At 37.1% G+C, this 27435-nt stretch overlaps 2 protein-coding genes across 9 annotated transcripts in view; one reads left to right on the top strand and one right to left on the bottom strand.

Annotated features, from left to right (window-relative positions):
* CCDC91 (coiled-coil domain containing 91) overlaps positions 1-27059 on the bottom strand; it is a 290110-nt gene extending 263051 nt beyond the window's left edge. For 3 of the 4 annotated variants that reach the window (XM_033117969.1, XM_033117972.1, XM_033117970.1), the window contains exon 1: positions 26932-27059. The gene's annotated coding sequence lies outside the window, so the exon portion shown is untranslated. The remainder of the gene's footprint in view (positions 1-26931) is intronic. The other variant, XM_033117971.1, reaches the window with a different exon arrangement.
* The window catches only part of LOC117029012 (serine/arginine repetitive matrix protein 1-like), a 32067-nt gene continuing 31297 nt past the window's right edge, over positions 26666-27435 (top strand). For all 5 annotated transcript variants that reach the window (XR_004424166.1, XR_004424167.1, XM_033117976.1 and 2 more), the window contains exon 1: positions 26666-26991. Coding sequence is in view for 3 of the 5 variants with exons in the window: in XM_033117976.1 (XP_032973867.1) it covers positions 26679-26991 (313 nt within the window). In the remaining 2 variants the exon portion in view is untranslated. The remainder of the gene's footprint in view (positions 26992-27435) is intronic.

Here is a 27435-nt window from a genome sequence, read left to right as displayed (position 1 = left end):
CTCTGCTGTTGATAATCTACCCCTAGGGATCCTAGAATCCCTTAATGATTTGGCTCAGATTTCATTTCCAGTCTCATCTCCTGTCTCTTCCAGCCATTCTGAAAAGTTTGCCATTTTTTTCAGCACAGAACAGTAGTTCATTAACAAACAATTATTTGTTTTAATTAACATACTGAATTGAACTTCTCAAATACATGGGGGAAAATATGAAGCACACTTGTAACTAGGAATATAAATAAGATTAGGTACCGTGTTTCCCCGAAAATAAGACCTAGCCCGCCATCAGCTCTGATGCGTCTTTTGGAGTAAAAATTAATATAAGACCACGTCTTATATTATATATTCTTATTGTAAAATAAGACCCGGTCTTATAGTAAAATAAGACCGGGTCTTATATTAATTTTTGCTCCAAAAGATATATTAGAGCTGATGATCCAGCTAGGTCTTATTTTCAGGGAAACACAGTAGTCAGTTCAAAATTGCTATTTCAGAAGATTTCCTAAAAATTTTCCAAGAGCTACATTCAATTCAAATATGCACAAACTTGGTTGATGTGCAAACTGCTACTATGCTAGGATATATACAGGATACAATGAATTGGAGGATTTCAATATTCCCAGGCAATTTCATTTGAAATATAGACATATAGACATATATGTATGTTTATATATACATATATTCAATTATGTGTCCTGTTCTGTGCTAACAAACATCTCTGCTGTCAGTACCGAATACTACCGTCTAAATCATTTTTGCATGTTCCCTAGTAATATGTTAAGAACTGAATCTGGGCCATAATTTCCTTATCATGAGAGAAAGGTATATGCACTATGAGTAACATAAAGCAATGGTAGTAATGTGAACAAAAGCGCAATTCTCCTAAGTGTTGGTTCCTTTACTATCATTACAATAGATTCCATGATGCTTATGACATTAGCTTCATGATATTCTGAAAGGCCAAAATTAAGAATCTCTTAAAATGAAAACAACATTCTATTTACTTCCCTCACAATGTTTTTTTTTTCTCTCAACACAGGCATACACAATAGAAGTCATCAATAAATTTCAGCTACAGTTTCACAGATGAAGAGTAATTTTAACAGTATGTTCTGACCAGTTGCCCATTATGTTAAGAATGGAGAAGAGTATTTAACTACATAAAAGAATGTTATAGCTCTCACACACACAAACACACACCCCAGCTTCTCCACATATATAACCAATTGGTAGTGTTTTATTCAATTGTTATGGTTGTCTTCCTCCTAGAAAGTTGCAAATCGTTGGCAATTCATTACATACAAGCTCTGCAAAAGATGGTACACTTATCTTGATTAGAATAACTGAGTTCTGTGCTATTTTTGAGGCACAATATATATTTTATTTTAATTACTAAAACCATGTTAAAGTAACTGAATTGTAGGAGGAATGAGAATTTGCTCTGTTTAGAAAATCACTATTGTCTAACATTGTCTAAGCCTGAGAATCAAAAGCTTGTTATATTAATTAGGTTGTGCAAAAGTAATTGCGGTTTTTGCAATTATTAATCTTTTAAACTGCAATTACTTTTGCAGCAACCTAATATAATTCAACATCAGAGACACAGGGAAAGAGTCTACTGAGAGTTGAGGAGAAAAAAAAAGGCTCAGAAATGATTTGCATGATTCCAGACCTCAGTATTGCTACACAATCACTATGGAAAGAATGTGTGGTAATTAACCAGCTTTAAATACTGAAAGTTTCCAATTATCCATTTCCCCTAAAAACTTTTTTATAAAAGAGAAATCCTATAGTCTTCTTGATTACTCCTTCAGTCTACTTAACTTTTATAAAAATGAAAACAAAGTCCTCAGTAGTGTTATTCACGGGTTTCTCCACTCTTTTTTATTTAAGCAGTACGTTATTCCACATAGGATTGCATTTTACTATATTCATTAAATCTCTCCCCAATGTATCTGATTAACATCTTAGCTTTCAACAGGGAGAATAGGGGCCTAACTGTTTTCCATATTCTAAAATCAGATTGTGAAAAAAATAAAAGGTCAAAGAACAAGAGCTATAATAGTACCTGAGTTTTACCGATACACTGGAAAGCCGGTTTTTGTCAATAATCATTATTGATTGTTATTAAATATCAATATGCTTGGTAATACAGGTATTCGGCTTGAATGCATCTACGACTAATCTCATTCTGAAATCTTAGCATTTATTTCTAAGAGTTTTACTATAAATTCTCTTTATACTAAGACTCAGCATCTTAAGCATTTTATTATTTTTTTAATTCCCCTTCTATATCTTTACCAAGTTGGTTTAGGATACTGTAAGGAATTAAGGCAATTTTACAAAGTAAAATTGTTTACAAAGTAAACTATAAGGCCACTTCTCCTGATAGAGACAATGGTAAGATGACCCTACATTCTTTAAAATACTAGCTCCAAAGACAACTTGTTCATTGTACTGGGAAAGGAAATAGTCTATACTCATTTTTCACTTCTATGGTAAGTGTATTATTAGTCAGAGTTCTCCATATCTGTGTATGTGTGTGAGAGAGAGAGAGAGAAATTAGCTCATGAGATTATGGAGGCTGAGAAGTCCCAAAACCTGCAGTTGGCAAGCTGGAGACCCAGGAGAACAGATGGTTTAGTTCCAGGCTTCCTCTGAAAGCCTGAGAACCAGCGGAGTCCCAGTCCAAGTGCCGGAGAAAACCAATATCCCAGTTCATGCAATCAGGAAGAAGAGCGCTCTGACTCAGCTTTTCTGTTTGAACTATTCTGGTCTTCAACTAATCAGATGAGGACCACTCACCTTAGAGAACAATCGGCCTTACTGTCTACTAATCAAATGTGAACCTCATCAGGAAACACCCTCACAGACAGGCTCAGAAGACAGTTTGATCAAATATCTGGGCACCCATGGCCCAGTCAAATTGACACATAAAATTAACCAACACAATCCACCCCTCATTAACTAGGCACCCACACTCATCTTTTTAAACCATATTTAATCTCCAAAAAAAGGACAATAACAAGATCTTAATTCTACATAACATGATAGAACGATCCTGCATACAACGGAAAACACACTAACCCTATCCCCAGAAGAGAAGTCCTTAAATGATGCTTGCTGTTCTCCTTGATATCCCAAAATTTAAGTACTATAATGTGAAATTACTAATATTTAAAATACTATTATATACATTCAATACAGCTCATGTTACAGGGTAAGGGCATACGACAGGAAAGAAAACAGAAATATTTTACACATATAGCCATACATGTGTACATGCGTATATATAGATGTATATACACACACACACACACACACACACACTCACACACATTGATAACAAAATAAGGAAATGCTCATTACATTACAAGTCCTTGTTTCTATAACTTGGTAACATGGTTATAGCTATTATTTATAGCTACCTTCTTCCACTATCCATTTTGTATTCCTTTTCTCTTCAGCTGGTCATAGTTCTTTACCTGGTGAGATGACCCTTCATTCCTGAAGGGTCTGGGCCATCAGTAGTCCTCCCTGAAGAGGGTTGTTATAGTTTCGCACTGACCATAATCACAGGGCATGGTAACACCAAGAGATGCCCTAAGGGACCTCCTGTATTTCAGACATACTCTTCCTGTGGAATGGCAGTCCAATTTCCTCTTGGTAGTCAGGATCAATGACCCCAGCCAACCCAGGAACTTCCTTCTTTGCCTGTTCATTCCGAGGCATGAGGAGTCCAAAATGGCTGGGCAACAGTATGAACGTCCAATTCAATGGAATCAATGTTGTGTCTCATAGTGGAAGCATTCCTCCCTTTGGAACTAAAACCTCTAGCCCAGCAGAGCATATGGTCATGGAAATAAGAACCCAAAATTTTGCTAGTAAGTCACTAGCGGTAATAGTGAATGGTGCCGTTCCCATTTCTACCTCTTGTTTCCTGAGCCTGTGAATCCTGGCTATAGAAGAAACAGCACCATATACTGAATACTAATAAACAGCATATACAACCTTCTGGATAACCTTGCTGCAGTCCTGCAAGGTACTTACATCTAGCTGGCACTGTAACTTAGTCTTCAAAAGGCTATTTCACCATTCTCTCAAGCCAGCAGAGAACATGATAAGACCAGTGAATTCATGAGTATGGGCCCATTGCCACACTTCCTTTGCTTAGAAGTGAGTTCCTTCACACAACTCAACAACAAAAAAAACAACAATTCAATTAAAAAATGGACAGAGGACCTGAAGAGACATTTCTCCAAAGAGGACATACAAATGGCAAATAGACATATGAAAAAATGCTCAACATCACTAATCATCAGAGAAATGCAAATGAAAACCACAATGAGATATCACCTCACCCCAGTTAGAATGGCTATCATCAATAAGACAAATAGTAACAAGTGTTGGAGAGTATGTGGAGAAAAAGGAACCCTCATACACTGTTGGTGGGAATGCAGACTGGTGCAGGCGCTATGGAAGGCAGTGTGGAGGTTCCTCAAAAAATTAAGCATAGAATTACCATATGACTCAGCAATCCCTCTCCTGGGTATCTACCAAAAAAATCTGGAAACATTTATCCACAAAGACATATGTGCTCCAATGTTCATTGCAGCTTTATTTATAGTAGTGAAGACATGGAAAAAAACTAAAGTGTCCTTCGATAGATGAATGGATAAAGAAGTTGTGGTATACATACACAATGGAATCCTATTCAGCCATAATAAAAGATGAAATAGTACCATTTGCAACAACACGGATGGATCTTGAGATTATAATGCTAAGCGAAAAAAGTCAGACAGAAAAAGTAGAGAACAATATAATTTTACTGATATGCGGTATACAAAACTGAAAACAGCAAAAGAAGACAAACAAATGAAGAAAAGAAACTCATAGACATAGACATAGGTTATTGGTTACCAGAGGGTAAGGGGGGAGCAGGTTGTAAAGGAGGGTAAACGGGGTCAAATATATGGTGATGGAAGGAGAACTGACTCTGGGTGGTGAACACACAATGTGAGATATAGATGATGTATTAGAGAATTGTACACCTGAAATCTATGTAACGTTACTAACAATTGTCACCCCAATAAACTTTAATTTAAAAAAAAAAAAGAAGTGAGTTCCTTGATCAGAAGCAGTGCTGTATGGAATGCCATGATGGTGGACAAGGCTTTCTGGAAGCCCACACATGGGAGTTTTGGCAGATGCACGGCATGTGGGGAAGGCAAATCCATATTCAGAATATTTGTCTATTCCAGTAAGAACAAATAGCTGCCACTTGCAGTCCAGTGTAATCAACCTGCCTCCAGGTAGCTGATTAACTCAGAAAATGGTGCCATATCAGGAATTTAGTGTTAGTCTTGGCTGCTGGCAGACTTGACAATCAGCAGTGGACACAGCCAGGTAGGTCTTGAAAAGTTGAAGTCTTTGTTGCTGAGCCCATCTATAACCTCCATCCCTGGAAGCATGGCCACTTTTTTCATAAAACCCATTGAGCAATGACAGGGATGGCTGAGGGAAAAGGAGACTGATATCCAAAGAACAGGTCGACCTATCCACTTGATTATCAAAATCGTCCTCTGCTGAGGTCATCCTTTGGTGAGCATTCACGAGGAACACAGATATCTTCCCTTTTTTGCCCATTCAGAGAGGGCTATCTGCATACTTCCTTCTCAGATTTCCTTGTCACCAATTTTCCAATCATGTTCCTCCCAAGTCCCTAAATATTAAGCCAAACTATTGGTCGTAGTCCATGAATCAGTACACAATCACCCATCTCGCCACTCTCCTGCCAAGCAAAGTGAACAAACAGGTGTATTTCCTGAAGCTCTACCCACTGGGAGGATTTCCTTTCACCAATGTCCTTCAGAGATATTCCACAAAGTGGCCGTAGTGCTGCAGCTGTCCACTTTCAGGTGGTGCCTGCATATCATACAGAACCACCTATAAACCAGGAATGAGTTTTCTCTTCCTCTGTGAACTGATCTTAGGGAACTTCCCACGAGGCCATAGATGCAGTCAAGAAAAGAGAAGACACTGTAGCAGAGTAGGGACCATGGGCCTTTGGGCCACTCCTTCTTGTAACTTACTTGTGCCTTCAGGACTGCTCAGACCTGACCAGATATGTACAACTTCCATTTGATGATGCAGTGCTTCCATGTGTATGTGTAGCTTTATGGCTTGGTAGGTCAGATATTACCCATTTTGTAATGGGCAACTCAGGTTACATGGTAACTTGGTGGCCCACGGGTGAGTAGTCTCTAAGGCACAGTAACAGGCTAACAGCTGTTTCTCAAAAGAGGAGTAGTTATTTGCAGAAAACAACCGGGTTTGGACCAAAATCCTAAGGGCCTGCATTGTGACTCACCTATAGGGACTGCCAAAGGCTCCAAAGAGCATCCCTGTCTGCCACTGACACTTCAAGCACCACTGGATCTGCTGGATAATATGACCCAAGTGGCAGAGGAGTTTGCGCAGCAATTGGACGTGTTGCAGAGCCTTCTTTTGTTCAAAACTAGCTGCTTTTGAGCGACTTAGTAAATCAGCCAGAGTAATACACCCAAATGAGGAATATGTTGCCAGACAACTTATCCTTCACCTTAGAACGGGTATCTTGACATACCCCACACAACTGGATGACTAGAAATTTCACTGAGGTTAGAAGGCTTCTGAACTTTTGTCAGATTTCCTACTCTCTGACAAGAGTCTCAAATGTCTTACTAATAAGCCTAGAGTAGTTGCTGCTGCTTGCTCACTAGCTCCAATCATCATAATGGCATCAATCTAATGAACAACTGTGATATCTTGTGGAAGGGAAAAGGTTTGGATACAAATCCACTCAAACTAAACTATGACAGGACTGGAGAGTTGACATACCCAGAGTTGAGGTAGGACAGTGAAGGTGTATTGCTGACCTTGTCAGCTGAAAGCAAAGTACAGTCAGCCCTCCATATCCATGGGTTTTGCATCCTTGGGTTTAACCAACCATGGATCAAAACTACTTTCAAAAAAAATCCCAGAAAGTTCCAAAAAGCAAAATGAATTTGCCATGTGCCAAGCACTACACTGAATTCACACAAATAGTGATATGAAGGCATACTCTGCTGTAACCTACATGCAAATATAGGTTATATGCAAAACAAAACAAAAAGCAATGAAACTCCTTTTTATAGAAGAGACTTGAGCATCTGCGGATTTTGGTATCCATGGGGGGAGGGAGGGAGAGTTCCTAGTAGCAATCCCCTACAGATATCAAGGGACTACTGCATTTCTGTTGGACCTATTGACAAGGATGGAGAAAAAAGGCATTTTCAAGATCAATAATTATGTAGTATATACCAAGTACCAGGGGATGTGTTAACTTGCTCAAGCAATAAAACCATATCTAGTACAGTAAGTGCAATTGTAGTCATCTGTTGGTTGAGCTTACAATAATCAATTGTCATTACCCATGATCCACCTGTCTTCTCTACAAAACCCAAATAGATGGATGGGGATATGGTGGGAATCACCATCCCTGCATGTTTAAAGTCCTTCATTGTGGCATTATCTTCTGCAATCCCTCCAGGAATGATGTGTTGTTTTTGGTTCACTATTTTCTTAGGTAGAAGCAGTTCTCGTGGCTTCCATTTGGCCCCTCTCACCACAGTAGCCTTCACTCCACTGGTCAGGGAACCAATGTGGAGACAGTGCCAGCTGCTGAGAATATTCTAATTTTGCATTCCACACCTGGGAAAAATAACTACAGGATGGGTTTAAAGACAACAATCATCCCAATTACTTCTACAAAATTGGAAATAATATTGTCAATTATGACTCTCAGGTACTACAACATGCTAAGCCAGTCAGTTAAATGCTGGGGGGTGGGAAATGTTCAGTTACTTTCAATTATTCAGGCATTAAAATCCACAAGTATAAGGTTAAAGATTTTCACCAAATCAAAAACAAAATAAAACAAAACCCTAGGCTGCTGGTTTTCTTTCTTTACTAGTAAACCCCATTACCAGAAAAATTCAATTTCTCCAAGTAATATGTTCAGTCATAGCACATAGTAAGTGTTAAATAAATGTTTCGAACTTTTCCCTTAGAGGGTAGTCATTTTGACAATTCAAATAACTTTTTAATCATAATTTGTGAGCCCTACCTAAAGGTTTCCTATATTTAAATTGATCCAATTAGAAAAGTGTGCTGGACAGCACACACCACTGTCGTATGTGTGCCTTTGGAGGCTGGATTGCAGCCTTGTCCTGGTGCCTTCCTTCATGACACAGTGAGAATAAACAAACATTTAAAAGAGGCGGGGGGGGAGAGACTTCTGGTCAAGATGGTGAAGCAAATGCTGTGTTTGTCTCCCTCCTCCCACAACCACATCAAAATTACAACTAAACTACAGAACAACCATCATTGAGGATCATCTGAAGTCTAGCTGAACAGAAGTCCTATAACTAAGGATATACAGAAGAAGCCATATTGACATTGGTGGGAAGGGCAGAGACACGAAACAGGCTGGTCCCACACCCACATGTGGTAGTTCAAAATCGGGAGGGATATCTTGGCTTATGAGGACCCCCGGAAGAGCGAGGGGGGGTCCCAGTTCCATACCAAGCTTGCCAGCCCAGGGTTCCAGTGTGCAGAAGAGAAGTCCCCAAAAATTCTCACTGTGAGAATCAGTGGAGATTGTGCCTGAGGGAGATGGAGGGCTGCTGGAGTCCCCGGCATTCCTCTTAAAGAAGCTGCGCACAGACTTACTCACTGACGGACTCACTTGCGCTGAGTTCCAGTGCCACGGCAGCAGCTCGAAAGGTGCCAGGAACATACCAGGAGGAACTAAATTGTCTGGCTTCAATGTAAGTGCTGGAGTGGGAGCTTTGTTCTGGACAGAAGTGCTGGCAGAAGCCATTATTGCGTTATTGAAGCCTACCCTTACCAAAACTGCATGCCCAGGCGGGTATCATATCTGAGTCTCCATCAACCTAGCTAACACCATTCGCCCCACCCTGGTGATTCCGATACCCCACCGCACCCAACTTGCAGGCCCACCCAACCGCTCATTTCAAACTTTCCTAAAATGTCTCAAAGATTCACATACTCAAAAAAAGTAGCATCTGGCCTCAGCATGCCCCATAACTCACGGTAAGCAGCCCTAAGCCCAGCACTTGCAGCAGCCAGCCTGTTAGCAGCTTAGCCTCTCCCAAGTACCTCCAAGCCAAGCAAAAGTGACAACCATCTTCAGATCACTTTGTAACTCATTCCAAGTGGCCTAGGGCAGGGCACAGGCAGCAGATGATCTTGGCATGCACCAGAGCCCCTCACAAGAGGCCCCAGAACCAACACACCTCCTTCAGACCATACCAGAGAACCACCCAACCACCTCCACAAACAATACACCCAAAGGGCAGACTGGACAGGCATCAAAGCCCCACTAAGCAAATCCGGCTCCATAGGGTCAACCCCTGCACAACAGCTCACTGTAGTGACAGCCAGATTTCACAACCAAACAGCCTGAGGGTCAATCCCTCCAACTGAGATGCAAACAGCAACCAAGACTAAACTACAACAGGCAGGAACACACAAGAGACACAACTAGAGCACCCAGCTCAGGTGACCAGGACAAGACTGCACCACTGGGCCCCCACAAGACACCTAATACATAAGTCCACTCTACTAAGACCAGGAGACATACCGTGTTTCTGCAAAAATAAGACCTAAACAGACCATCAGTTCTAATATGTCTTTTGGAGCAAAAATTAACATAAGACCCGGCACTATATTATATTATATTATGTTATATTATATTATATTATATTATTATACCAGATCTTATATTAAAATAAGACCAAATCTTATACTAATTTTTGCTTCAAAAGACGCATTAGAACTGATGGTCTGGCTAGGTCTTGTTTTCAGGGAAACACGGTAGCACTTCTCCCTAACACATAGACACAAACACAGGGAAGCACCCAAAATGAGGAGAGAAAGAAAAATGCCCCAAATGAAAGATCAGAACAACACTCCAGAAAAAGAACGAAACAAAAAGGAGGCAAGCAATCCAACAGACTCAGAGTTCAAAACAATGGTTATAAGGAAGCTCAATGAGTTCAGTGAAAACATCAACAAAAAGATAGGAAACATAAAAATGGAGAGAGAAAATGTGAAAAAGAACCAGTCAGAAATGAACACTACAATAACTGAAATGAAGAGTACATTAAAGGGAATCAACAATAGATTAGATGAAGTAGAGGTTTGAATCAGCAATTTGGAAGATAAGGTAGCACAAAACACACAATCAGAACAGCAAAAAGAAAAAGGAATCCAAAAAAAATGAGGAGAGTTTGAGAGGCCTCTGGGACAATATCAAGCATAACAACGTTCATATCATAGGGGTACCAGAAGGACAAGAGAGAGAGCAAGGAATTGAAAAACCAATTTAAAGAAATAATGACAGAAAACTTCCCTCACCTGGTGAAGGAACTAGACATACAAGTCCAGGAAGCAGACAGTCCCAAACAAGATGAACCCAAATAGTCCCACACCAAGACACATCACAATTAAAATGCCAAAGGTTAAAGAGAGAATTTTAAAAGCAGCAAGAGAAATGCTGTTACTGTGTTTCCCCGAAAATTAGACCTTGCCGGACAATCATCTCTAATGTGTCTTTTGGAGCAAAAATTAATATAAGATCTAGAGCATGCCATGCCATGCCATGCCATGCCATGCCATGCCATGCCATGCCCAGTCTTACATTATAGTAAAATAAGACCCGGTCTTATATTAATTTTTGCTCCAAAAGACACATTAGAGCGACTATCTGGCTAGGTCTTATTTTTGGGGAAACATGGTAATTACCTACAAGGGAGCTCCCGTAAGACTTTCCAACAGAAACTTTATAGGCCAGAAGGGATTGGCACAAAATATTCAACGTGATGAAAAGTAAGGACCTACAACCAAGACAACTCTATCTAGCAAAACTATCACTTAGAATCAAAGGACAGATAAAGAGCTTTCCAGATAAGAAAAACCTAAAGGACTTCATCACCACCAAACTCGTATTATAAGAAATCTTAGAGGGACTTCTTTAAGGGGGAAAAAAAAAAAAAGATCAAAACTATAAATAATAAAATGGCAATAAGTACATATCTATCAACAATTACTTTAAATGTAAGTGGGTTAAATGCTCCAATCAAAAGACAGAGTGGCTGAGTGGGTAAGCAAACAAGACTGTTCCATATCCTGCCTACAAGACACTCATTTCAAATCAAAAGACACACAAACAGACAGAAAGTACGGGATGGAAAAGATATCATGGAAATGGAAATGGAAAAAAATATATATCTGGAGTAGCAATACTTATAGCAGACAAAATGAACTTTAAAACAAAGGTTTATAACAAGAGACAAAGACGGACCCTGTAATCCCACTTCTGGGTATTTATCTGAAGAAACCCAAAATGCTGCTTTGAGGGGACGTGTGCATCCTATGTTCATTGCAGCATTGTTTCCAATGACCAAGATGTGGAGGCAGCCTGGGTGTCCACAAATGGAGAATGGATGAAGAGGAGGTGGTATATATACACAATGGAATATTATTCAGTCATAAAAAAAGAATCAAATCTTGACATCTGCAACAACATGTATGGACCTAGAGGGTATTGTGCTGAATGGAATAAGTCAGAGAAAGGCAAGTGCCATATGATTTCACTTATATGTTAAACATAAAGAAGAAAATAAACAAACAAAACAGAAACAGACTCATACAGAGAACACTTTGATGGTTGCCAGATGGAAGGGTACTTAGGGAGGTGGGTGAAAAAGGGGCATGGATACAGAAGTACAAATTGGTAGTTACAAAATAGTCATGGGGATGTAAAGTATAACATAAGGAATACAGTCAATATTATTGCAATCACTATGTATGGTGTAAGATGGGGACTAGATTAATCAGTGTGATCACTTCGTAAGTTACACAAATGTCTCATCACTATGTTGAACACCTGAAACTAATACTAACTGTATGCTAACTGTAATTGAAAAATTTAACATTATTTCAAAAAATTAAAAATGTAACCAGAAAAGAAATAAAACAATTTTTAAAAATAAAAAATAAATAAAATGATACAATTATAAGCAAACAGCAATATTAGCAGCAACAAACAGCAACAATAACAAACCATGAAGAAGAGCAAGAATCTGATTTTCTAAAGTTAAAACTGTACATATTTTTAAATCTCTAGTTTTCAACTAAAATTATAAAGTATGAAAAGAAACAAAGTATGGCCCAAACACAGAGGGGAAAAAAGGCAATCAATAGAAATTGCTCCTGAGAAAACCCTGACATTGGACTTACGAGATAAAGACATTACAATGAACTACCTTAAATATGTTCTTAGGTAATAGTCTCAAATTTCTAAAGAAAACCATACCTAAATAACTAAAGGAAAGTATGAAAAGAATGTCTCATAAAACAGATGATATTAATGAAAAGAAAGGAATTATAAAAATAACACATAGAAAGTCTAGAGTTGAAAAGTATAGTAACTGAAGTGAAAATTCACTAAAAGGTCTCAACAGCATACTGGAACTGACAGAAGAATCAATCAACTGAAGATTAGTCAATTGAGATTATCCAGGCTGAGGAACAGAAAGATAAAAGAATGAAAAAACTGAAGAGAACATCAAAGACCTGTGAAAAAACATAGGGCTTATCAACATATACAAGGTCTGACAATTAAGTTCACGAACTTGCCACCATGAGCTTACACTGGCAGCACTGTACAAACAACTCAGTAAGGTTTCACAACCTTGGTATACAGTGTCTCACAGCTGTATTTGTGTCGACATGTGGCAGTGTCTTGCTGAATGTCATTTATTATTGTTGTGTTTTTGTGTGCCGTCGCAAGAATGTCTGAGCTTGAATTAGAGCAATGAACAAACATTCAATTTCTTGTTAAACCTGGCCAAGAGTGGAAGTGAAATCAAGGACATTAGTCCAAATTTATGGGGATAATGCCACGAAGAAAACAGCAGTGTACAAATGGATTAAACACTTTTCTGAGGGAAGAGAACATGTCACTGATGAAGAGAGGTCAGGGCAGCCAGTAATAAGCAGAACTGATGAAAACATTGCAAAAATTCATCGAAATATGCATCAAAATTGTCAGCTGACTATAAGAAGCACAGCAGACCAAGTAAACATCAATAGAGAAACAGGAAAATCTTAACTGAAAATCTTGGCATGAGAAAGGTGTGTGCAAAAATGATCCCGAAGGAGCTCTTGCATCACAACAATGTACCAGATCACACCACACTGTCTGTGAGGGAGTTTTTAGCCAGTAAACAAACAGTTTTGGAACAACCTCCCTACTCAACTGATCTGGGTCCCAATGACTTCTTTCTCTACCTAAAGATAAAGGAAATATTGAAAGGAAGACATTTTGATGACATTCAGGACATCAAGGGTAATACGACAACAGCTCTGATGGCCATTCCAGAAGAAGAGTTCTAAAACTGCTTTGAAGGGTAGACTAGGCACTGGCATCAGTGCATAGCTGACTCCCCCAAGGGGAGTACTACAAAGGTGACCACAGTGACATTAAGCAATGAGGTATGTAGCACTTTTTCTAGGATGAGTTTGTGAACTTAATTGTCAGACCTCCTACATATGCATAATGAGAATACCAAAAAGAGAAGAGAGAAAGAAATGGAGCTGGAAAAATATTTGAAGAAATAATGCTAGAAAAATTTGATGAAAAACATTAATCTCTACATCTAAGAGGTTCAACAAATTCCAAGTAATATAAACTTAAAAGAGATCCACACTTCAACCTGTTATAACCAAACTTTCAAACACCAAAGACAAAGAGAAAATATTGAAAAAAACTATTGAGAAGAAACTCATCACATACAAGGAATCCACAATAAGATTTTTTAATGTGATTTCTCGTCAACAACCATGAAGACCAGAAGGCAGTGGGATAACACATTCAAAGTGCTGAAAGACAAAGACTGTCGGGGTGGCCAGATGACTCAGTTGGTTAGAGCACGAGCTCTGAACAACAGGGTTGCCGGTTCAACTCCCACATGGTCCAATGAGCTGTGCCCTCCCAACTAGATTGAAGACAATGAACTGCAGCTGAGCTTCCGGAGGGGCAGCAGGATGGTTCAGTCGGTTAAAGTGCAAGCTCTTAACAACATGATCGCAGGTTCAAGTCCCCCAAGGGATGGTGGGCTGCACCCCCTGCAACTAAAGATTGAAAACGGCAAACAGACTTGGAGCTGAGCTGTGCCCTGCACAACTAAAGGACAATGACTTGGAGCTGACAGACCGTGGAGAAACAGAGTGTTCCCCAATATTCCCCAATAAAATTAAAAAAAAAAAAGACTGTCAATAATTTTATATCCAGCAAAACTAATCTTTGAAAATGAAGAAATTAGAACTTTCCCAGATAAACAGAAACAGAATTCATCACCAGCAGATCTGATATATGAGGAATACAAAATGGAGTCCTTCAGACTGAAAGAAGTGACAATACACAGTACTTGAATCCACATAAAGAAATAAAAAGCACCAGTAAAATAACTATATAAGTAAATATAAAAGGCAGTACAGGCACACCTCATTTTATTGTGCTTTGCAGATATTGTATTTTTTTACAAATTGAAGGTTTGTGGCAACCCTCCATTGAGCAAGTCTACTGGTGCCACTTTTCCATCAGGCTCAGATGATGGCTAGCATCTTTTAGTAATGCATTATTTTTAAATTAAGGAATGTACAGGTATTTTAGACATAATGCTATTGCACATTTAATAGACTACACTACAGTGTAAACATAACTTTTATATGCCCTGGGAAACCAAAACATCCAGGTGACTCACATTACTGCAATATTTACTTTATTATGGTGGTCTCAAGCTGAATCTGCAATATCTTTGAGATATGCCTGTATAATGGTACATTTGTTTCTGACTCTTTTTTTCTCCTATCTAATTTAAAAGACAACTGTACAAAGTAAAAAAAAAAAAAATCTGTGTTTATGGGCATACAAAGTAAAAAGATGTAATTTGTGCAATAGTAGCACAAAGGAAGGGGAGGAAACAAAACTACATATGAGCAAACTTTTTTTATAAAATTTAGATTAAGTTGGTATTAATCCAAACCAGACACCAAACACACTATCATAAATTAAAATGGGCAACCACTAAGAAAATAACTCAAAAAAAATAAATACTAAAAGAAACAAGGGAATTATATTTGGCACACTAGAAAATATTTATTTAATATAAAAGAAAGCAGTAATGGAGGAATTAAGGAACAGCAAAAAAAAATAACACTTAAGACATACAGAAAACAAATAGTAAAATGGCAAGTCTATCTTAACTGCAATTACATTAAATACACATGGGTTAAACACTCTAACCAAAAGGCAGAATTTGGCAGAAAGGATAGAAAGCATGATCCGTCTAGGTACTATCTGTAAGAGACATACCTTAGATTGAAAGACACAAGGAAAATATTGCACACCGGTAGTATATGGGGGACACATGAATACTCCATAATCACTATGCAGAATAGTATACTATTAATAACCCAAGGTTTGGACCATCCATTTTTTAAAAGTCTGTAAGTCAGTCAAGGATCTGATTTTCACTCATCCAAAAATTATTTAACAAAAAACAACTATGTGTCAGTGAAGAAATACAATGATCAATAAAACCAGATTAGGTTAGGGGGCAATATCTATATATAATGTGAATTATAATAAAAGTTTAAAAGTATTGACATCTCATGTCCATCCCCATGCTTTTCATTCACTTAGATACCTTAGCTCCTTATTCAAAATGCCTTACATCAGCTCCCCTTACTCATCATTCGTTTTCCCTTTTATTCAACAAATATTACCTGACACTTAATGATGTTTAAGGTATATACTAGGTACTACAGCTCTAACGGTAAGCACATTGGCCTTTGCCCTCATGGAACTTACAGTTTGGCAAAAGGAAAGAGAGAGAAAAGCTGTAAGAATATATACAACCACATAAGTGTGGCAAAGATTAAGGGGAAAAAGAAATGTGAACCTCTCCGGAAGGTAAGGCAAGGCTTTCCACTGGCAGAAGCCTTAAGTAAAAAGCTAAAGAACAAATAGAAGGCACTTCTAGTCAAATGTGGATTAATAAACATCCATTCTCTTCTAATACTCCACAAAAATGGTACGCATATGAATAGACAACTCACAGAATTATCCATATGAGTAATAAATACATGGGAAAATAATCGATCTCACTAGTAATCAGGGACATAGATAAAGTTAACAACAATGGGACTTATATACCCAACAGATTAGAAACAAAATACAAAAGTAATTATACCACGATTGGCAAGGATGAAAAGCCACACTCTCAGATACTAATAGTGAGACGACTAATAGTAATAGTAATATTACTAATAGTAATATTAGTTACTAATAGTAACGACGACTTTGGAAAGTAATTTAGTAATATCTAATTTGAAGATGTTCATACCCTAAGAACCGGCAAATTCTATGGCAGACCCTAGAAAAATTCTTTCATGAGCAGCAGAGAAGATGAAGAAGAAAATTCATTGCCACAATGCTAAAATAGCAAAAAAGGATGAATAATGTAAAGGTCAATTCAGAGGAAAAACTAATTGGTAATTAATGAAAGTCACGCAACATGTAAAACAGTAAACAAACTAGTGTGATGTGCATCAACATGGATAAATTTCATAAATGTATTACTGAAAGAACAAAGTAGCAGCAAAATACATAAAATATGACATCAATTTCATAAGTTTTTTAAAAATTAAAATATCACATTATCTATGGATATACACCCACAATAAAGTTTAAAAGGCATGTAAGAAATGATAAACTACAACTTTCAGAATAGTGCTACTCTGTAGAAAAGGACAGAAAAGGATGAGTTCAAGAGTTTATAATTATATCCACAGTGATTAGTCCTTTTAAAAAAATGGGAAGCAATATTTAAGATCAGAAAAAAGCTAAGTGGTGAGTACAGTACTCACAAGTTACTATTTGTAAGATCCTTGGAACAGGGTCCAGAACATATAAGCACTATATAAATGGGTGCTAAAACATATGTATTGTATTATTACCTAAATGTTTGAAATAGTTAACTACAAATTTTCATAGAACCCCTACCTCACAAGATAAACAAAATGTAACTCAAAATAGATCAATGACCTAAATAGAAGAGCTAAAACTATAAAACTCTTAGAAGAAAACATAGGGGCACATCTTCATGACCTCGAATTTGGCAATGGATACTCAGATATCACACTAAAAACACAGGCAACAAAGAAAAAATAGACAACCTGGACTTAATCAAAATTTAAAACTTTTCATGTATCACATGACATTATCAAGTAAGGGAATACACAATCTACAGAATGGAAGAAATATTTGCAAATCATCTATCTAATATATCTAATAAGTGTCTATATCCACAATCTATAAAGAACTCTTAAAACTCAACAACAGAAAAGACAAACAATCCAGTTTTAAAATGAGCAAAAGACTTGAATAGACATTTCTCCAAGAAAGATATAATAACCAAAATCACATAAAACGATCCTCACTATCATCATTAGAGAAATGCAGTTCACACCCACTAGGATGGCTATAAATCAATATAATGGAAAACACCAAGTGTTGGTAAAGATGTGGAGAAACTGGAACCTTTTTACATTGCTAGTAGGAATGCAAAATGGTGCAGCCACTTTGGAAAATAAGATTGGCAGTTCCTCAAAAAGGCAAACAGAATTACCACATAAACCCAGCAATTCCACTTCTGGACATATGTCCAAGAAAACTGAATACAAGTCTCACAGAAATACTTGTACACAAATGTTCATAGCAGCACTATCCACAATAGCAAAACAATGGGAAAATCCAAATGTCTATCAACAGATGAGTGAAAAACACAATGTGTACACAGTGGTATATGGACTATTACTCAGCCATAAAAAGAAATGGAGTATTGATACAACATGGATAAACATCTAAAACATTATACTGATTGAATGAAGTCAGACACAAAAAAGTCACCACTGTGCAATTCCATTTTTATGAAATATCCAGAACAGGTGAATCCATACAGACAGAAAGCAGATTGGTGTTTGCTAGGGGCTGGGGCAAGGGGGCAAGAGGGAATGACTGCTTAATGGGTGCTGGGTTTCCTTCTGAGGTGATGAAATGTTTTGGAACTAGACAGATTTCCACAACATTTTAAATTCACGAAACGCCACTAATTATACAGTTTAAAAATGATTATTTCTATGTTATGTAAATTTCACCTCAATTTTTTTAAATTAAAAAAGAAAAAAATTTTAAAAAACAATTGAAAAGTGTCCAGTGCAGTATCTAGTACATTAAAGACACTTAAGAATAACGGCTACTATTATTGTCACTATTCTATATTGTTACATATATTGCAATATATCATTGCAATAATTGGGCCATCAACATGAGTAGTCCCTGTGTATTTCTGATATTGACATAACTGCTTCAATTCCAAGATCTTAAACTCTGAAATTTCACTTTCTTACAACTTTGTATCCTTCTATTTACATTACTTTATCACTCCCACTGAACCAGCAATTCGCTCTTACTGAAATTTCTAGTCCCCCAACCCTTTATTCTCACAGCCTATCAATAACCCCTCGTTTCTAACTCACAATTTTTTGTTACTATATTGTTAATCAAAGATTTTGTCTTATGACTTCTGTTTCTTCCTTGCTTTATCTCTGCCCTTCTAAATGCCTGTTTCTTTTCCATATGCCTAATATGGTGTGTTCTACACTCAATAAATACACCAAACAGATAACAGAGAGACAGACAGAGAGACAGTCCAATGTCAGAAATTCTTCAATTGAGACATCAATCCAGTCTGATGAATGGAAGAAAAAAGAATGAAGAAAACCAGAGACTCCAAGATCTGTGAGAAATCAAGTATGCCAACATACGTACTATGGGAGTCCCAGAAGAAGAGAGAAAGGGGCAGAAATAATATTTAAAGAAATAATGGCCCCAAACTCCCAAAGTTTACTCCCCAATGTGTATTTCCCAAAGTGTGTATACACCACATACACACACACACTCACACACACACACACACAAAATCAACAGATACGCTCTGGAATGTTTTTTTTTAAGTGGGAAAAATACTATTGCTGATTAAACAATCAGAACCAGCCTTATGATTCCCAATTCAACACCGAACTATTTTACTGAATTATTTTGCTTAGTTGAAAGTAACTATGATAATATCTATGACGCTACTATATGAGAAAAAAAAAATCCAAAAATTTAATGTATATATAATCTCACTTGTTCATAAGATTTCTTTATTCATGAGTATTTTGTATGAATCATACAATAAAACATCACTTTGCAATCTGAGCAGACTTGAGTAGTCAAAGCTCTTCACATGGGTCATATGGCAGTCACCTTTTATGTTCATCATTGTGACACTGAGAATAATAACCTTGTGGCATTCATTTATTTTCCTTCTGATAACAAAAGAAGCAAGATCAGTAACACCCAACTTTGGAAATATAAAAAATTAACTCAGTACTCCAATGAAGATGAAGTCTCCTACAAAAAGTTCTTGCAACAAAAAAATACTGTACATGTATTCTTAATTGACATAACTGGAAAAATCACATGTACTAAATGAGCAGTGACATATTAAAACATCACTGATTTTAAGCAAAACTAGTCCTAAAAATTATGTCTCTTCTGCATAACATACATCAGAAGAAACTTAAAATATCTAAATGCCTCATGAAAACCAGTTATTAAACAAACACTTTGCCCATTCAGCAGAATAAAAAATAAGCATTCATTTCAACTTGTCTTCTGAATCAGGGTGGCCCATTTAATTCCATTCAGCTTTTATAGGCTTATTTTCCATTTTTCATGCCTAACTCAGGCAAACTGTGAATAAAAGATATAACCTCATTTTAAGTTGTCTTTATTAAATTCATAATTAAAATAATGATATTTAATCTTACCTTTAATCACCATCTTTTATTGATGTCTAAGCATGTAGTTTTTTTAGTAATATTCACATAAGCCCCTGTGTATCACTGAAGCATATTCACAGATTAATGGATTTTGCATAATACTGCAGCACTATCATTACTCCAATTGCGTAAGTTCTGAATTCTCCTAATATAAAAGTAAAGCATCTTGAAAAGATCTCATGGATTCCCTTTTACCACAAGGTTGGACACAATATAAAAAAGCAATCTGGCTGGCTTCTCCATTATTTAGGCCTCCTTTTGGTAGGAGATACACACGCTTTATGTTAGCAAAGGGAGAAGAAAGCAATTCTCTCTGTATAGAGGAAAAAGTGATTTCTCGCTCACTTTACGAGACAGTACTTCCTTCATTCATACAGTTAGTCTATAGAAATGACTATATGTGTTAGACTGCATTATGTAAATTCCTAAATGTACATTCCCTTCCAAAGAAAATAGTTTTTATTACAATTGTAACATGTTGCATTTTAAAGCAGCTAACATTATCTCTGATCTTTATCAGTTAAACCTGTAATAAAAATAAAGAAAATCTCATTTCAAAACAAAAAATCGTATCCTCTGCTAGTGACAGTAAACGTATCCTAATTCTTTAAGTAGAATTCTACGGCATATAGCTAACAACAGTCTTTGTACCACTTATAAGGGATTTGACAGGAAAGAGAATGGACAGGTCTAAACTAATTTAAAATTACAAAATATAAAAGGATATAAATTTGGGTAAATATTTTAGAAGTAACTGACACTGTCTCATATTGATTAATTTGCTTAATGAATTTACTTTAAGCATTAAGATTAACAGATTCAGAATAAGCACAACACATACAAAATGCTTACAAGAATTCAATATTGGTAGTGTAACCTATGAATAAAAGCACAGATTCAACATTTCTGATCAAACCCAGCTCTACCACTTACTATTAATGCAAATTTGGAGAAGTGTACTCACTTGTCTGAGTCTGGGTTTCCTTGTCTATGAAACAAGAAATACTGCCTACTTCAAAAGGTATTGGTTGGAATTCAATAAATCAACATACAAAAAGGGTTTTTGCATGATGCTAGGTACAAAGATTAACTTGTATAATTCTTATCAAAAGAACATAGGTAGTATATTACATTACACAGAACACATCAAGAATTCTGTTTAGATCAATGGCAGAGCAAAATCATAACATGGGTGGAAAAGTTATTTAACTATTCTAGACTCTAAACCTGTAAAATAAATAGTTTGAACTAGATAAAATCTAAGGAACTCTGACTTTCTGAAATTCAAAGATTCTACCTTACAGTGATGCCCAAAAAGTCAGTGATATTGACTACCACATTTCTCTCCAAAATTTATCACAATAAATTGCCTAAGGGACAAATTCCAAGAAATGAAACAAAGAAGCAATGTTTAAGAATCTGATAACAATTCATATACTGAGTGAAAACCACTTTTTAAGAAATCAATTAAAAGAATCCTATCAGAGTTATGCACAAAGATTTAATGTTAATTTTAATGGGGAAAACTTAACTATATTAACTACAAGTCAAGAACTTACAAATCAAATTCTCAAAAAAATTTATGATGTAGTAAGCACTCACAAAGTGATGCTGAATGAAAAGGGAAAAATATAAATTAATATTTACCATTTTGTTTTAAAAATGTTTGCAAAAGAGACTAAAAGAAAAGCCAGCAAAATGTTAGCAGGAGTTATTTCATATTAATGGAAATGGGTTAAATACTTTCTTTATAGGTCTCTTTTATTTCCCAATTTTCTACTGTAATCAACTATAATTCCCCAAAAAAAGGTAATATTCATCCATGATTTAAAAAAAAAAACTCAGCAAACTCGGACCTAAAGAAAACTTCTACAATATGATAAAAGTTGTATTTACAAAAAAACTTACAGTTAATTACTTAGTGGTAAAAGACAACATGCCTTTCCTGCTAAGATGAGAAACAAGGTAAGGATGTGTGCTCTGACTTGTCCTTTTCAATATGATACTAGAGGTCGTAGTCAGCGTAATGAGACAAGAAAACAAAATAAAAGGCAAACAGATGGAAAAATATTAAATAAAATTGTCTTTATTGGCAAACAAGATTGTCTATGTACAAAATCCAAATGAGTTTACAAAACCTACAGAACTAATAAGTGAATTTAATAAGGTTGATGATTCAAGGTCAATATAAAAATATTAAATTATTAAATTATCTATATAAGCAATTGGGAATTGAAATTTTTAAAGATTACCATCTGTAACAGTGACAAATAACATAAAATACTTATACAAATATAACAAAATATATGCAAGATTTTTATGCTGAAAACTTCAAAACATTAATGAGGAAAATCAGAGACCTAAATAAAGATACTTGATTAATGGATTAGAAAACAATATTAAGATGTCAAGTCTCTCTAAGTTTATAACTTTAAAGCTTGCCAATCAAAATCCCACAATGCTTTTTTTATAGACAGACAAGTGGATTAAATATTCACATGGAAAGAACAGGAGTTAGGAAACCCGACACAATTTTGAAAAACAACAACGAAGTTGAAAAACTCATACTTCCTAATTTCAAGACACACTATAAAGTAATGCTAATGAAGATAATGGAGTTTTAGCCAAAAGAGAGACACACTGAAGGATGCAACAGAACTGAGAGTCCAGAAATACACCCACAAATACATACACAGTTAACTGATGTTTGACAAAGGTGTTTGTGCTTTTAAAATATGTTCAAACTTAAGTGACTATCAATTTAAAACAGACTGACATGAACCTCATGGTAACCACAAATCAAAACCCTGTAATAGCTACACAACCATAACAAATAATGAGACAGGGATCCAAACATAAAACTAAAGAAAATCATCTGACCCCAAGAGAAGAGAGCAAGAGAAAAAAGAAAATAGAAGAACTACAAAAACAACCAGAAAACAATTAACAAAATGGTATTAAGTACCACCAATCCATAATTATTTCCAATAAATGGACTAAATTCTCAAAACAAAAGACATAGCGTGGCTGAATGAATTAAAAAAATAAGACCCACCTATGTGCTGCCTATAAGAGACTCACTTCCGATCTAAAGACACACACAGTCTAAAAGTGAAAGGATGGAAAAAGATATTCCATACAAATGGAAACAGTAAGAAAGCTGGGGTAGCAATACTTATGTCAGACAAAATAGACTTTTAAAAAATACTATAGCAAAAGACAAAGAAGGACATTACATAATGATAAAGTAGTCGATCCAATAAAAGGATATAGCATTTGTAAATATTTATGCACCAAACATGGGAACACCTAAATAAATAAAGAGCAAATATTAACATACATAAAGAGAGAAATCAACTACAAGTGATCTAAGAATCTCATTTTTTGGTATATACCTCAAGGAATTTAAATCACTATCTCAAAGAAATATCAGCACCCCATGTTCACAGCAACATTATTCACAAAAGCCAAGACACGGAAACAACCTACTGTTCATCAAACGAATGACTAAAGAAGATATGATACACATATATGTAGACATATAAATACATAGCTAAATAAAAAGATAGATAAACACAGGAATATTATTCAGCCATAAAAAGAAGAAAATCCTGACTTTTACAACAGCATGAATGGAACTTGAAGGCATTATAATAAATGAAATAATATGTATTTGGAGAAAGACAAATACATAATGATATCACTTAGTGGTGGAATCTAAAAAAGCCAAACTCATAGAAATAGAGAGTAGAATGGTGGCTGCCAGAAACTGGGGAGTAGGGTAAATGGAAGACATATTGGTCAAAGGGTAAAAACTTCCAGCTACAAGATGAGTAAGTTCTAAAGATCTAATGTACAGCATCGTGGCTATAATTAACAATATTATATATTTCAAAGTTGTTAAGAGAATAGATCTTAAATATCATCACAATTACAATTTAAAAAAAGGTAATTTTGTGAGGGGATAGAGGTGTAACTAATCTTAATGTGGTGGAAAAAAAAAATTAACAGACAGTTCACCAAAGAAGATATACAGATAGTCAACAGGAACATGCAAATTAAAACATCAATGAGATATCACTAAATACCTATTAGAATTGCTAAAATAAAAAATAAAATGACAAATGCTGGCCGGGATGTAGAGCAACTGGAAGAGTCAAACATCTTTGGAAAGGAATGCTAAATGAAACAGCTATCTTGGAAAATAGTCTGGTTATTTCTTATAAAATTAAACGTTTGCCACATGAACCAAGAATCCTAGACATTTAACCAGATGAAAACATGTCTACACAGACTTGTACATTAATGTACAAAAAACTGTACATAAATGTTTATAGCAGCTTCATTCCTAAATGCCAAAAACTGGAAACAACCTAAGTGTCCATCAACTGGTAAACAGATAAACTGTGATATATTCATACAATGAAATAGTACGCAGCAATAAAAACAAGAACAAAGCACTGATAAAGGCATCAACATGGATGAATCAAAAAAGCATTAAGAAACCAGAAACAAATTCTACATATAGTAGGATTCCATTTATGTGATATTCCAGAAAAGATAAAGCTATGGAGATAGAGAACATATAAGTGGTTGCCTGGACCTATGGGTGAGAGGAGGGAACTGTTTAAAAAGGGGCATGAAGAAACTTTTTGGAATAATGTAAATATTCTTTGCCTGGATTATGGTGGTGGTTACACGACTACAAGCATTTGTCAAAGTTTACAGAACAATTATTTTTCAACTTATAAATTATATCTCAATAAATCTAAATTTTAAAAGACAGAGGACATGCCCTTTTTAAATATACACACCAAATTAAATGAGTTACATCCAGCTTACTGGGTATGGGGTGGGGGACAATAGTGAGGGAACTAAAAATCCTTAGAAATACTGCAGATCAAAAAAAATTGATTTATCATTAGTAAATAAGAAGAATTAGATATTGATACAAAGAGTTAATCTACAGAGTTGCTTTTTATATTAAGTTCCCATTATTTGAACAGAAAATAAAATTTGATGAGCTTTCAGGGAAGACCAAAAGTCACAAGGAACAGACTGATTAAAGAAGCACTGTGATCATGAGCCAGAAATTGGAAATAACTTACCTAAACATTTTCCTTCCAATTTACTAATGGAGACGTCTCACCCACCCCAATGCATTCCTATCCCAACTTCTGCTATCAAGAAAAAGATGATTAATCTTCAAGTAGTGTCCTTTATTTGTAACAAATTTTACGTCTACAGCTAGAGGTACAAGATAAAATGCCTCTTAGTAGACAAATTCCTGTGTCCATTTAAGCTTCAGACCAGCTAAACTGGTAACCATCTTTTTTCTTTCATTTACTGAAGGAAAAAAAAATGGTGCTGTCCCCTCTGTGCTGACTTTCTGTAGTTTCTGTCTGGTATTAAATAATAAGATGATTAAAATAAACAAACAAAAAGCTCTCAAGTTTTGAGCTGATCACTCCAATAAGAAAATACATTTTTCCATTTAATAAAAGTTAAGAGGTAAGTTGTAACTTTCATCACTTTTGTTTCATGTTTATTCCATTTGGCTTATACTGTTGCTAAGAAACCAGTTCATAATAAGATTTCCCAGCCCACAGAACAGCCTCCTGGCCTGCCTGGAGGATACCAAACGTTGTAACCAGGGTAATTCTCTACCACACAATTTACTGGCTAGCCAGCACCACACAGGTGCACTCTCCCTGGCATCCCCCCTGCTCCATTTACCTACCCTAACAGGTACAATACTGCCAATGCCCTCAGTGGAACAGAAACTGTAGCTGAGGACAAAAGGGATGATTAAAAGTGTAGAGCTCTCCGACAGGAGAAAACAAAGAGAATTTACTGTCTGTCCCTGTCACCACCCAACTAAATATTCTAGCTACTCTGCCTTAAATTATGGGGTGAAATGTTAGCCCACCCCAATCATTCCACCACACAACATGCAAACTATTTGCAAAAGCCACCATCCAACGACCTCCCTGATCAATATTTGGAGAGGAGGTTGGCATCAATATCTGCCCAGTTCAGAGGGGGAGGGAAGGAAAAGAGTCCGAATTCTTAGGGGGCGGCTGAGTCACCTACAGCTGTGGCCAGAACTTTACCCTCCAGGAAATCAGGCTTTGCCCCAACTCTTATTAGGGAAGCAAGTGGGAAAAGCAGCAACAACATCATTCTACCAAAAAGACACTCAGCGAGCTTTTAATAGAGTTGCCATTCCTTAAAGTGAAGGCAAAATTGGTTTCATGTCCAAAGCTTTCCTCCACAGTACACAACACCAGCAGATGGAAGAAGCACCTTTCTTGTCGGGTCTGGGGGCGCACTTATAAGGATGAAGGATGCCTCACCACCTGGAAAGTTACTGCCTTCTGCCTTTTACCCTGAATTACCACTTTTATTGCAACGTGTGGCCCCAAGTAACTATAAGGAAAAGTGGCTGACGGACATAGAGTTTTTGCCCGGGTGTACTTGGCAAAGTAGAAGGGGAAACATAAACCAGGCGCGATCGCTGAAAACTAGATAAGCATCAGTCTCCGTTAGGTGGGAGTTTCCGTGACACAATAATCACGTGCATTTGTGCGTGGACTGTCCAAAACATTCGATCCTGGAACATGCAGGGGCCGAAACCTGCCGGCGAGATCAAGTGCAGATGGGCACTACCTTGCCGAGGGAGTGAGGCTCGGTTCCAGCCAGAGACAGGTCACGCCTCCCACTCTGGTCGCGGCGACCTCCGGGGGCGAGGACGGCCGCGCTCCCCGCCCGGGTGGGGCGCTCCGGGCCAGCGCCCAGGCCGCGTGTGGGCGCGCCGCCCGCCTCGCGGGGCCCGGGGACCCAGACCCAGGCCCTGCAGACGAGTCGATTTACCTGCTCCCTGCTCTCGCTCACCGCCGCCGCCGCTGTCGCGCCGCTCACCCACGCTGCCAGGTGAGCCACCCCTAGCACACAGACTGACCCCACGCGTACACCCAGGGCGCGATCCCAAACCTTTGGGGAGGGGAGACCGCGGCCCCAGTAATACAAGCAGGGGTAGCCTACACACTCACCCGGCTTCGGGGGGGAAAAAAAACAAAAAAAAAACAAAACACCTCTGCCCCCGGAAGTTGATTTCCACCAAGGCCCGCCCAACGCTGCGCCCGTCACTCAACGCAAACAAGCGAGTCACGTGGTACCAGACTGAGGCCAGAGCTGAGGGCCCCACAGAGTCCGGGCCGTACTGACTTGAGTGTCCTCAGAGGGTTGCCCTGTGAAAGGGGATGACTCAGGAACTACCTCCTGTTACTTACAGCATCAGTGGCAGGCCCTGTTTCTATGACTAATCCATGCAAATTAAACTATCCCCAACATAACACTTCCATCTGGGACTCTGTA

The sequence above is a fragment of the Rhinolophus ferrumequinum genome, chromosome 10, assembly GCF_004115265.2.
Source record: "Rhinolophus ferrumequinum isolate MPI-CBG mRhiFer1 chromosome 10, mRhiFer1_v1.p, whole genome shotgun sequence".
NCBI classification, from domain to species: Eukaryota; Metazoa; Chordata; class Mammalia; order Chiroptera; family Rhinolophidae; genus Rhinolophus; species Rhinolophus ferrumequinum.
Note: the sequence above shows the minus strand (reverse complement) of the source record. Positions and strands in the feature narration are given on the sequence as shown.